The 14562-nt window shown below is 34.3% G+C and overlaps 1 protein-coding gene across 7 annotated transcripts in view; it reads right to left on the bottom strand.

Moving 5' to 3' along the window:
- ZNG1 (Zn regulated GTPase metalloprotein activator 1) overlaps positions 1–14562 on the bottom strand; it is a 53666-nt gene that overhangs the window by 22492 nt on the left and 16612 nt on the right. For 3 of the 7 annotated variants that reach the window (NM_001193953.2, XM_028834241.2, XM_028834238.2), the window contains 4 exon segments: positions 3174–3218; positions 6152–6238; positions 7913–7959; positions 13806–13843. In NM_001193953.2, the coding sequence (NP_001180882.1) occupies positions 3174–3218; positions 6152–6238; positions 7913–7959; positions 13806–13843 (217 nt within the window). 7 annotated transcript variants of the gene reach the window in all.

Below are 14562 nucleotides of genomic sequence, written 5' to 3'. Positions count from 1 at the left end.
GATCATCTCTTCAAACTCCAGTGAGTCTCACAAACAGGGTGCACCAGCCAATCCAAGTATCCAGGATCTACAATGCAAATTGTAGATACTATCCAAATTGACAGTAGATAGCTCAGTAAATAGCTGAGCAAACTGCAATGATAGCTCAGTCTTGAACTCTAGAAATAAATTTCCAAATGCCTTCCCCAGTGGCACTTCGAACTCAAAAATGTTTACAAAACTAATCACATTTTCCAAACCTACTTCCACCACTACCTGACCTATTGCTCCTCTTTCCTGTATTTCCTATACCTCAGAGATTAGCCCCACATTGAATCTACCTCCCTAGAGTCATATTGCTTTTAAAACCCTTCACTAACTCCTTGCTCCCTACAGAAGAAAATCCAAACTATGTAGCATGGCATTCAAGACCCTTTGTGGTAAGTTCTCTATCTCTTCAGTCATACCACTTTTTCTGTGCTACATAATACCAAGTTTTCTAGCCATTCTAAAATATTCGAAGGTCCCTGGAATACAAAATCTTCCTTATACCTGGAAAGTTGTCCCCACCCTAGTCCATCTGTAAAAGGCTTACTCATTATTTAAGACTTAGGTCAATGACTGCCTTCTCGGTCAATATTTTCCTGACTCTTTTTCAAGAAAAGTTGAGTAATCATTCCCTCTATTTTCCTATTATTATAGAACTCTGTGCTTTTAAAATTCTTGTATTTATATTAATATCTAATATGTTGCCTTTTTGTTTGTTTGCTTCTCTGTTTCCCCCCAATGACTGATCTCCTTAAAGGCAGTTTTTGCCTTATCCGTTGCTTAAATAGTCCTTAAAATGCTATGAAATGCATAGCAGGCAGTTTGTCAAATTAATTAAACTTATTATTGACCAACTGTGTTTTGGTTTTCCTCTGTTCAGTCCACTTACATTTCTAAAAATTAGGAAAAAGTCTAGAGAAGATTAAAATGACACATCTTCTCATCTTTTACTCCTACATCTGAAATCTGTGTGGTTCACTAGTACTTCCATTTGCTAGTAAATCAACTTAAGTCTTACCAATAAGACGATGCTACACACTATTCCTTTTCCTTACTCTTAACTACTCAAGGTGAGCCTTTTTCTACACATGCTTATAGCAGTTTATTGTCAGTACTTGTCAGCTACACAATGGTAAAATTTTTAAAAAAACAATAAAACAAAACTTCTATAAGAGTGACTTTGACTATTTTGTTAACCAAATCTCCAGGTTTTTTTGTTTGTTTGTTTGTTTGTTTGAGACAGAGTCTCGCTCTGTCGCCCAGGCTGGAGTGCAGTGGTGCGATCTCAGCTCACTGCAAGCTCCGCCTCCTGGGTTCACGCCATTCTCCTGCCTCAGCCTCCCGAGTAGCTGGGACTACAGGCGCCCACCACCTCGCCTAGCTAATTTTTTTGTATTTTTAGTAGAGATGGGGTTTCACCATGTTAGCCAGGATGGTCTCAATCTCCTGACCTCATGATCTGCCCACCTCAGCCTCCCAAAGTGCTGGGATTACAGGCTGAGCCACCACACCCAGCCCAAATCTCCAATTTCTAAACTGGTAAGCTCAAGTTGCTATGCCTCAAGGAATTTGAGAGAATATTTAATGTAAGATTCAGGACCCAATAATAAAAATTCTACTCAGGACATCTGATCTTCATTGAAAAGGATTCTAATCCAACTTCAGTCCTCATAGCAAGGAAGTACTATTTCAGAAAGTCCCTAGATTCTCAGATGCATTGGCAACCTCCATACACTGAAGAAGAATTCACAGAAGAAGATTTTAGTCACTTGCTCACTCATCCACTTGAAGTAACAAAAATCAATCACTGCATGTTTACTGTTCTATAATAAAGCAAATGTTAGAAATAAAAGTTAGAAATGTCAAACAAACTAAATTGTTACATAATAAACTAATCAAGATGAAACTTTTATTCAGGACATGGATATTTCCAAAATGAAAACAAGAGAAGAGACTTGACTGAAAATGTTTATAAATACGAATATTAAGACAGAACCAAAGCTATTTATGACCATTATTTTTAAAAGCTTGTTTAAGTATTATGCACTTGTCTGTGTGACATTTTGTAAAGAGGAGAAAAATTAAGGAGAAAGGAATTGTAGAACACTAACAGGAAGAAGACAGATACTGAGGAATGGCTCATGGTATAAATGAGATTATCAGAGACTTTCTACAGTGGAATTTGAAATGCGGGGAGCACATTTGGTGTATGGTTGTAGAGGACTTACATTAAGAGCATTCTTCTGCTACCTCTGCCAGCAGATGAGTGGCTCCTGAGAATGCATACCAAATTCCCCAGCTGTTCACATGCATATAAGCAGCTGCCGCTGCTGCTGCCTAACACTTATGGCAGTCTGTCAGCACCTCTAATCTCTGCCATAGCAGACAAGCCACTCACCTAAGGCCTCTACTGTACTTCCAAAGAAAGAATCTCTCAAGTAGAGACTGAGTTGAACTAGACTGCCAGCTGTGAGTCTCAGAGCTCCTGGCTGCCTGTTGCTGAGTCTATCAGCTGCTGAGCCTTTCTCACCAAAAAAAAAAAAAAAAAAAAAAAAAAAAATGAGTTTAACAAAAAAAACCCTGCACAGAAATTTTCTGAAATTAAGATAACATTCAATGGAAAACAGAGTTTAATCTACAGAAACACACTTCACAGATGGTTTAGGAACAGAACCTAGAGAAAATGAAAATCAAAATTTAATAAAAGAATTTGTCAGGAACTTCACGGTAAAGACTCCATGTATTTTTTGGCAACTATGAAACACTAAGAAGGCTTTTAAAATATTAAAAAGCCATTTAAAGACTTCAAATTAAGAGAAGATTCCTCAATATACTTCTTCAGATTTCTGTACTGAGTTATCCTCTTGAGTGTTTAGAAGTCTTTTCTTCCTCCTTAAGCAAACACTTAACATAGTGTTATCATGGCTTTGTAATCTTAGTTTTAAAGACAGGCAAATGTACTAGCTAAATATGCCAAACTAACTTATTAAGAGCATTCCAAACAACATTTTGGATCCAATTCTTTTTAAATGCACTTACATCTTTCTTATATTAGAATCAAGCGTATTTGTCAATTACTTAATGTTTATTATTAATAACTAAAATGATTTGTTGTTAGTATATTAGGAATAGCTTTTTAAAAGTACCTTGATCTTTGTGTTTCTAAGATTTGTCCTAGTCCATTTATGGATCTGAAATAAATAATAGATGAGGAAGACAAAGTTTAAAAGTAAAAATTAACTTTTTAAAAAAGTATACAAAGTACATTATTTCTAAAACAGGAAATAAGCATACACAAATACATCTGGAACCAAAAAAAAATTAAAAACAGAAAAACAAAACTTGCTTTAAAATATAATTATGATTTTCCTTCAAACCATAAATCACATATATTCCACTCACACATCAATAAAACATATATACAAAACTTCACACAACTGTCAGATTAAGGGCTACTTTGTGATTAATAAAAAGATGCTTCACTTTAGAAAAAGTCATTCATAAGTAGTCAGTTATCCCAATGTTCTTAAAAATGAGTAGATACTCAAAATTTTTACGGTGGTCACTTTTTTCCTCAGGCATACATAGTAGAAATGGCTATATACACACTAAAAATAAAAACCTGGTTGTAAATGGCTTTGCCCCCAGCCTGTCCTTAGTATTCACAGTAATTCTAAGTCACACATCCCAGGTTCCTTTATAGAATAACCTCTTCAGTTCCCTAACTAGGTTCTCTACCTGTTATGCCTGTTCTCCCTCTTTTGATACTATAGAATATGGCTTTGTATGGCATCAAAAAGTACCTGTTAAAATCTTTTCAACATACTGTATATCTCATCTATTTATCTTTTCCATCGTCTATCATCAATCATCAATTCTCTATCATGAATTCAATTGTCTTTAGGGTTACTTACCCAAGATTCTTGCTACTTGTTCAAGTTTGTTCTCATGAGTAAGGCTTCCCACATATAATGATTCTGAGGCAAGTCTCTCCACTACTTTACAAAATTCTTAATCTTCTTTTTTGAATATACTCTATAGTCTGATGGCTATTCCCTCTCAAACATGTTTACCTTTGTTCAACTCCCCAAATATGATTCTGAGTCAGTCACAAGTCTGATATAAAGGGGGGGTAAAAGCCAAAAGGGTGTGTAATTTATCAAATTGCTTCTTCCAAATTCATTTCTAGTACTGTTAACAAGCTGGGTAATAGTCAATATTGTCAGTGTCAGAGATTTAGCTTAGGTCTCTATAAGGATATAAAAGCCACGTAATAATTATCATTCCTTTTATGCCAAAAACGTTTGCTAAATAGATTGTGTTCTTCTTAGCAATCACAATGGTGCACAAGATTTTTGAAGAGAAACAAGATTAGAAGACCAGTGTCAAAAAATGTAAAAGCAATCTTCATTCATCACTTTCACCTTTTCAAAATCAGCCATCTTCTTCTTTTTTCCCTTTTTTACTATACCTTGAACTTACTATGTAAGCTAAGAAAAAAATTACATAATAATAGCTAACAGAGCACTTACTATGTGTCAGCACTGTGCAAAGTTTACCAACATTGTCTCATGTAATACTCAAAACAAACTTATGATAGGCATTATGCCTTTTACAGAGAAGGCTTTCAAAGGGTAAATAAGCTCCCTAAGACAATGAGAAACAGACCAAGGATTAGAACTCAAGCAGATTCCAAGGTCCGTGTGATCTTCAACACGATGCAACAATACCTACCCTTCACATGGAGACATTTTGTTTATAGTAAAGTTTAAGGACTTTACTATTAAAATAAGATGAAATATGTGGAAAAATTATGAATTTCTTTCTTCCACAATCATTAATCATTGCAAATAATCTAATGAGCCTTACCTTTATTGATTCAATTTATAATATGTACTATATGAACTGAGATGACAGATTCAAAATCTGATGTCAGTAGAACTTACAAATACTAAGAATAGTAATTTTGAGCCATCACGCTCAAAGCATTGTACACATTAAAGATAACCAATAATAATAGCTACCAAATGTCTCTCTGTATAGGGCTTTTGTTAGTTCAGGTCTTACAAAATAATTCAAAACAAAGTGCCTGAACTATAACCTCATTTGAAAAATCTATCTTTGTTTTCAAAAGGAATGGGAGTCTCCAGAACAGTCAGCAAAATGACTGTTAGCACATATTTGAGCATCATTCATATTGTCCTGATTGTCCTATGCTGATCTGCCTTGGCTATGGACAAAGAAGATATTAAAGCAAGCTGGGGCCGGGCGCGGTGGCTCACGCCTGTAATCCCAGCACTTTGGGAGGCCGAGACGGGCAGATCACGAGGTCAGGAGATCGAGACCATCCTGGCTAACATGGTGAAACCCCGTCTCTACTAAAATACAAAAAAAACGAGCCAGGCGTGGTGGCGGGCGCCTGTGGTCCCAGCTACTCGGGAGGCTGAGGCAGGAGAATGGCGTAAACCCGGAAGGCGGAGCTTGCAGTGAGCTGAGATTGTGCCACTGCACTCCAGCCTGGGCAACAGAGCGAAGACTCCGTCTCAAAAAAAAAAAAAAAAAAAAACCAAGCTGGAAGACAAGGCATGGTTGACAGTTAAGGAAGATGAAGTCAGTGAGAGTTCAGGGAAAAGTGAGACCACTTGAGTCAGGGAAGACTTCACATAGGCGTGGGGGAGAGACAGAATAGGCTCTATAGAATAAATTATTTTAAAAAAAAAAAAACAAGAAAGAATTCAGAGATTGGCAGAGTGAGAATACATTATGAGTAAAGATAGGAACTGGCAGGATGCATCCATGGGAAAGTGAATTAACTATCCTGGGTAAAGTTAGGGAAGACTGACATTAGGAAAGAGTCAAAGAGAAGACAGGAGAAGGATGGAGTGAGAAGACCCTGAATATCAGTCTATTAACTGTAAACTATATTCTGCAAGCACTGGGGACTAATTTTATGCATTACTATTTATATAACAATTAGCCATCAACAACATATGTGATTCCCTAATGGTTCTTGAAGCAGGTCAACCTTGTACCTTAAGTTTCTACAGGGCAATAATCAGAGTAAAAAATATTCTGTGTATACAGTATGGATCTGTAGGCACTTAACACACTTATCATTTTGTACCTAATTGTCATTCTTAATTTCTTTACATCTTCTTCTGGAACCAAGTCTGTTTTATTGATGAGAATGATATCTGCCAAAGCAACTTGCCTAAAATAGCAAACAAAAAGAAATATTAAGAAATTTAAAATAATATACACACATGCAGATTAATACATCAAAAGAGAAATGTTAACAAATTAAAAATAAATAAGAACACCTCATGTAGATCAATATATCAGTTAAGAATTATATAGTGCTCTATAGGAGTGATTCAGTTTACTCCTAATCCGCTGATTTTTCAATGGGAATGAATTGCATTCATTACTATACAAGTTCAGATTTCACATTACCCATTCGCAAAGTATTTACTAGGTTCTCTTACTTGCTACTCTTGTGCTACAAAGATAAGTCTCAAAAAGTTTACAATCAAAAGGATGATTTTAAACTCATAATTTTCTTTGTGAAGAAAAGCATAAAATTCAGATATCCAATATGGTGAAAATAAGAAGAGTTTACATACTAAAATACTGTAATATTTACCAAAATTTTCAAAGACATAGAATAAGTTCACTTAATACTAAAAACTGTATTAAACAGGTTTTTTGAAAACTATACTTCAGAGCTGGGCACGGCAGACCATACCTATAGTCCCGGCTACTTAGGAGGCTGAGGAAGGAGGATCCCTTAAGCCCAGGAGTTCAAGTCCAACCTGGGCAACATAGCAAGACTCCATTTCTTAAAAAAAATAAGCTATACTTCAGAAGATATATCAGGATATTGCAAAAATTTCTTCTTTATCACTATAAATATACTGTATATTATCTCTGTAAAGAATCCAGTCGATTGAATGCTAGATAACAAAGTAGATGATAATAATCAGAAGCTCTATTTTCTCTTAACAGGATAGTAAAACTGGAAATTCTTTCAATTTTCCTTAATTTTTCAGGGTCTTATGCTTTATCTCAAAGAATACAACTAAATTCTCAAAACTAAATTAACTTTAGTTCACTGAAAAAGCAGGTTTCAATAGTATGTACATCACAAATCTAATTTTGCTATTTTCTATTTGCCTTATTTATATTTTCTATAATAACCATATTTTCATAAGGAAAAAAGTTACAAAAATACTTAAGTTAGGCCGGGTGCAGGGGATTCATGCCTGTAATCCCAGCACTTTGGGAGGTGGAGGTGGGTGGATCACCTGAGGTCAGGAGTTCAAGACCAGCCTGGCCAACATGGTGAAACCTCATCTCTACCAAAAAAAAAAAAAAGAAAAAGAAAAAAAAAAAATACAAAAATTAGCTGGGCATGGCGGCGGGTGCCTGTAATCCCAGCTACTTGGGAGGCTGAGGCAAGAGAATCACTTGAACCTGGGAGGCAGAGGTTGCAGTGAGCCAAGATCTGCTGTACTTCAGCCTGGGTGACAGAGTGAGATTCTGTCTCAAAAATAATAATAATAATTTTATATATATATATATCTTCAATCCCAAAGAAATTGTATAATAAAAATATTTTTTAAAATGTTAATATTTCCTGAGTTCCTCAAAATTACAGAACTCCTGTGTTCAGCATTCACTTTATGCTATGACAAAAATGATTTTAAGTAAAAGTTTAGTTATCAGATCATTATAAATAGATGGCAATAATTCAACTATGGGAAAAAAGAAAATAAATTTTCCTTGACTATGTTTTAAAATTTCTTAGTTTGTTTTTGGTTTTCATCCTAGTGATTTTTCTCTTTACAATTAGCCAGTGATCAATATATACTTTAAATATGAATACCTAGTGGCTTCATTGATAAGGCCATCGGGTTTCTCTTCTGTTAAATGCTAAACAAAAAAAAGTTCGAATAAAGTTACTACAATACAATAAAAAATCTAATGTCAACACAAAGGATTTTACTTTATAGACATCTTCTTGCATCTAATAAAAATTCAACATGTTCTGTTACTGGGTACACAAATTCAAAACTAACTTTTCTAGCTGAAAGCATTTTTCTTCCCCATTTGCAATTTTTTTTTCTACAAGTGAACCTGTAGGGTTTTATAGGCGGAAGAAGAGAGTTTAGGATTTCATACTCCTGACTTTTTCTTTTACTTAAAAGGAAAACCCCTTTGATTCACATAATGTCATAAAAACACAGAAGATTACAGTTCAGATTTTAGGTATTTTCCTTCTTACAAAACTGTTCTTGTTCTAAATATTCATTATTACTTATTTTAAAAAAAAAAGGATAACCACTGAAATACAGTTTCTTAGAATCTAATATACTTCCCTTCTCCCCAGCCCACAATCGTGTATCACGTGAACTCAGTACTAGGCCTTTCAAACACCCTAGAAACAAATAAGTGGTGGGAGGGCTGATTCAGCTCTGATTCTAGCCTAAAAGCAGTTTATCATTTAGAAACCCATACTTGCCAATCTGGCCTCTCAGTGCAACTAGTTATTTTACTGACCTCTCCAGAGTCAGGCCAACTCCAAAAAATATTTTGACACGGACTTAGAGCCCATGTGGTAGTTTTCATCTCTCTGGAGGCAAGGTTTTTTGTGTTTCTTTTTTTTTCCCCCTCATAATCCTGTTTACATCCCTAAAGTCATCAACGTCACAAGCTTCTTCTCTGAGAAATTACATTTTTACCCTCATTACCTCAAACCTCAATAGAGGTTCCCTGTCACAATAAAAAGCTGGCTACTGAGGTTTAGAGGCAACTAGATTATAGTAATACTCTATATTTGAAGCCAACTTTACAAATTAATTAAATCCTTGAATTTAACTTTATAAATTATATATATTTCTCATTTAGCTTTCATAACAATTATGAGAGAAGGATATTTTCATTTATAAAGGAAGAAACTAAATCTAACACCCTCATCATCACAGGATACTATATTTTATATACAATCACATGGACTATTTTTTTTTAATTGAACACACACCCATCAAGTAAAATGAACATAATTTTAAAGTTTTTGTGAAAACTTTCATGTCACATAAAATCAGTCTGTGTACAATGCTACACAAAAGTTAATAATCATATATCAGAGCCAAGCCCATTTCATAACTCATGGGGAGATGATCATTAGGAGTATCTGAATAGTTTGGAACCTAAGAGCAAGCAGGTAATAATTTTATTTAACAAGCTTGATTAGGTCTATAGAAGAAACATCTTTTCCTTCTAAAAGTTTAGCAAATTCTATTTGGAGGAAAACAAAACTGAAATAAAATCATGGCAATGATGCTTCAGGCAAAATCTTGTTCAACTGGAGACCCACTCTGCAATTACGGAAGTCACAGAACTTGGCAAGTATTGTATCAAAAATCATTCCATGCCAAAAGACCAAGTTTAATATTTTCTTCATAATTCATCTTGGCCTGAGGCTACAACAAGTCCTATTGTTATATACTCTGCCTCCAGATAGTAAGGCTGTTAACAGACCTTGGAATGGTGCCTGGCACACAGACTCAACAAATATTTGTTGAATGAATTATAGTTAACACCTCCTGTTGTGGGGATACACAAAAGATGTTACATGAAAAATGCCATCTAACATGCAGCAACAAATCTCTAACCATTTAACAGTAAATCTACTTAACAGATATATTTTTGGCAAGGCATCAGCCTCTGAATGATCCTATAGTACTGAAAGTCTTTTTAAACTGAAATATTTTTCAAGATATTATATTATTGACCTTATGGAAGTTTTTTTAACATATGAAATTGGGGCTATTTGGCTATGAATTTGTGGGGCATAAAAATGATATGACAGAAGAATTACAGATTCGTTTTTGCATTTCCATGCCTAAATGTAACTAATAAAATGGTAGTTTCACATGGTAATGTACAATGTTTTAAATGCATTTACCTCTCCAAAATTTTAGAATTCTTCACTCAAAGCTAACAGTGGTAGACTAACGTTTTACTGCCTCCAGGCAGTCACAAAGTATCAAATACAAAAATAAATGAAAATCACCCCAAATGAAAGCCTGCCAATATTTACAACTCTATTAAAATTCTATGTAATCATATACAACTATAGCAGAAGGGATAAATGTTCTCTTCTACGCACACAGGAAAACTATACAAACATTTAAAAAAATAAGTGCATACTAACATTTATTTTCTTTAGACATCAGCCCTGCATTTCCCTCATGTGACTTCCTACCTTCCCAAGTCAAACTCTGCAAAAAAGTATAAAACCAATGTCTTCTGTTCAAAAGAACATTCTCCAATAATACATTATATACCATTTGGTCATTAAGTCAGATGACTTTCATTTATAAAATAAAGCAAAATGGAAATTTTGGCATTCTGTTCTACTTGTATAAGTAAATGCAGAAAAAATTTTTGCAAAATCTTTTTAAAATATTTTATATTACATAGATGTCCAAATTCTTCCTTATCTCTGCTTAAGAACTATAGCTTTTGCTTATATATCAAAAAAGACAAAAATAATTTTGGTACTAATTAATCCAACATATTCAAAAGGCTAAGGTTCAAAACCCCAATTTAACTTACCACAAGAAACACAGGAAATTAAAGGGGAGTGGTGTGACATGTTGGTCAAAGAGTACTAAGTTTGTTATGCAGGATGCATAAGTCATGGAGAGCTAATTACAGCATGATGACAGTAGTTAATTCTATTGTATACTTGAAATCTGCTAAGAGATAGATCTTAATTGTTCTTACCACCCCCTCCCCCCAAAAAAACAATGTGAAGTGATGGATATGTTAACTAGTTCGATTGTTTTATAATGTAATTCACACATTGTATACCTTAAATATATATAATTTTTACTTGTCAATTATACCTCAATAAAGCTGGGGGGGGGGGGTTAGGGAGAGAAACAAAGGAACTCTCCGAAATAACACCACTGTAGACATAACTTCACGAAGGGCTACAGAGTGTCCTTTTCTGCAGAAATAAAGAAAGAAGCTGGACCGAAAAAAGAGAAAGAAAGAAAAGAAAAACCTTATCTTAAAATTCACTGGCTATGAAAGAACACTACTGTTGACCAGAGTGGAAATAAATCTAGTGTCAAAGATGTCTGGTGTCATTTTTAAAACGCAGCAGCCAGAAGGAACTATTTCTTTCAAATGGATTGGTTACTGACCTAACACTATTTTAGTTTTTAAAAAATTATTGCATAATATCAGTCTATTTATTGTTCTGGCCTTTTCCAAGCCAACTGTTTTCTGACTGAATTGTTTCAACAGATTGTGCAATATAACAGAGGAACCAAGAAGAAACCTCTCACTTGACCTTTTCTGGGTAACTTCATTCATTGCTTCTATTGCATTAAATGCTGTCACAGTTGTAGAACTGAAAAGAACAATGTCAGTAGCCTGGGTGTCAAGTCCTGAGAATAGAGAGCTGTCATTTTAAGTTGTCCAATTCTTTGCCTATGATTAAAAAATGAATATTTCAGATCAATGGGTGACAATCCCATTAGAGTGATACCCCATGATATCAATTACCACTTCAGTTTCAATTTGGCTGGCCGGCCACAGGGTACCATTTCTCAGCTTTACTTGTGATGGGCTGGCTCTGTGAAGCATGACATTCTTAAATTGCTGCCCATTATCCAAGTGTCATTACTTGTACTGCCTCAGAATTCTCTGAATCACAAGCAGCTACTGAGGTCAAGCTTTGCAACCAGAGGAATTGGACAAGTTGGAAAATTCTTTACATCAAGGCAAAGTTATTTATCTGGCATCCGACTTAGAAAATCTAAAGTTTCCATTATCCTGACAGTGTGTCAGTTTTGTGTAGGTATATTGATTTAATAATTTAAGAGGTTTTATCAAGGTGGCAGGAGGTTAAAAGTTTACTGTGTTTGTATTATTCAGAATGTTGCTTTGTTTTTTTGGCCTCTATCATGCTGATAATAGATTCTATTTAATTCTTTTCCATACTCAACTATACATACAAAATTATTCCTATAATCATAAAATACATAAACAGTTTGACTTTCAGCATGGCATTCTAAGTCTATTAAAAAAGTCTTAGCAGTTATCTGTCACATAGGTATATCATATTTTGTAATAAATTTATGGAAGAGATAGATTCAAACATGTCTATAATAAACACTCAAAATGAATAATTTGGGGGTTTTTGCTACCTCCATAAGCATTTTGCAAGAAATATGATTTCCAACAGTCATTGGAATTTTTCTGAATGAAACTGTAATACTGTATTTGGGATCATTCTTTGATTCTTACATTATATTCATAAATTCATAAATTGAGATTTTAAACTCTAAAAAAGTTGTCTTCCAAGCTTTTCAAATTAGGGCACTCTATCAACGAGGGAGAGAAGGCCCAGTGAAGAGGTATTGGTAACTATTTGACAAACCTGACATATCCCCTGAAAGCATAATTTCAGCAAAGATTTGGGGAAAGAAAGCAAACTTAAACATTAACAAGTTCAGGCCAGGCTCAGTGGCTCACGCCTGTAATCCCAGCACTTTGGGAGGCTGAGGCGGGTGGATCACTTGAGGTCAGGAGTTCATGACCAGGCTGGTCAACATGGTAAAATCCCATCTGTACTAAAAATACAAAATTAGCTGGATGTGATGGCATGCACCTGTACTCCCAGTTACTCAGGAGGCTGAAACAAGGGAATCGCTTGAACCTGGCAGGTGGAAGTTGCAGTGAGCCAAGATTGTGCCACTGTACTCCAGCCTGGGCAACAGAGTGAGACTCTGTATCCAAAAAAAAAAAAAAAATTAACACGTTCAGATACATTATGAGGTTGGATACAAAACAGACACAAATTTTTAAACACTGAATTTAAACTTCTAAGAAATTACTGCTTTGGGCCCCATCCATATGCTCAGATTGGACCAAGTCAGTGGGTGGGATAATTTCATTCTCTTCTGCCTTAAGTGGTATTTCACTCGGGGAGTTGAGAAATATCATTTTACTGTATGTAACGACATACTTTTAAAGATCTTACTAAATGCATTTTATAAATTAAACTTCATTTAAATGCATTTAAGGACCTTAGAAGTTAACAAAAACATTCATAGCAGGATGTCCTTTACACTTGATCTTAGCCAAAAGACCAAGAAGCGATGCAAGATGCCTTTTAATGGACAGAGTCTTCTTACTAATCCTACGTATATATCCTAATTTTCTTCAATATGTAGTTTTTAAATTTTAAGTTCCAGGGTACATGTTCAGGATATGCAGGTTTGTTACATACGTAAACGTGTGCCATGGTGGTTTGCTGCACCTATTAACCCATCACCTAGGTCTTCAATATTTTTAAAAAACTCATTTCCTGTGTATGTTTAATAGCAATTTAACAAGAAAAATAAGATCTCAGATGCTTTATCAATCTCAGTTTCTTCTATGGAACAGAAAAACTTATCAATATTGGGGTTGAATCCTTGTGAAGAGTTATATATACTAAACTCTATCCTAACCCCATATGCTTATTACAAATTATAATTCCAAATTTTATCACCAAATCAAACTCAGAGTAATAGACAAGAAATATTTAACAGGAACTAGTAATTAAAACACAAATTTCACCTATTGTTCAGGGTATATTTTTGAAGAAGGTTTTTGTTAAAGAAAATTTCAGATACAAACATAAAGAAAATTAAACAATCAACCCCCATATTCCTAGCTCTCAACAATGAGCCACTCATAGCAATCTTTCAACTTACTTTTAACCCATATTTTGAATCCACAATAGTTATGATACCTACAAAGGAAAAAACATTTTAATCACCTTTTTTTAAAAAAAAAGTGTTTATTAATATTTGTGCAACCATACTTGAGAATGAAAATTAAAACTAACCTATTTCAGTTCACAAATGCTACTCAATAAAACAATGTGCTGTTTTTCTCTTGCCAGTGCTGCCATTTAACTAAATTCCAGTAATAAGTCAATGCATTTCAAATATGTACTGAGTGGCTAGAATTATTTTAAGGCACTAGAGAAGATATCAAACACATAAAAATTTTAAATTAAATAAATATGAAAATAAGATTTCCTTGGCACTGAGAAAGCTTACAATCCAAAATATAAGTCAAATTTCATAACATGGTCAAATGTGATAAGTACTTAAGACAGGTTATTTCTAGTTTATTTTCACATAATCAAAATCAAGATTTTCTTAACACTTAAATTATTGCCTAAATAATGAGACATCTTAGGATATCATTCCTAACATCTCTCACCAAATCCAAATCCAACTCATAAAAATGTTTTACATAACATATGCCTAAGTTTCCAGACTACCGATTCATTTAGCAATCTCTGAATACATGCTGATAACAACAGAATGAGTTTAATTATGCCTAAGGAATTCAACCAGTTACACGCCATATATATTAGAGCTCAATGATGGGGCCCATTTAATAATTCTTAAATTTCTTAATGGTTCTTAGTTTTGAAAAAGTAAGAAAAAGACTGGTTTT

The sequence above is a fragment of the Macaca mulatta genome, chromosome 15 (genome assembly GCF_049350105.2).
Source record: "Macaca mulatta isolate MMU2019108-1 chromosome 15, T2T-MMU8v2.0, whole genome shotgun sequence".
Lineage (NCBI taxonomy): Eukaryota > Metazoa > Chordata > Mammalia > Primates > Cercopithecidae > Macaca > Macaca mulatta.
This window is presented reverse-complemented; position numbering and strand designations above follow the sequence as displayed.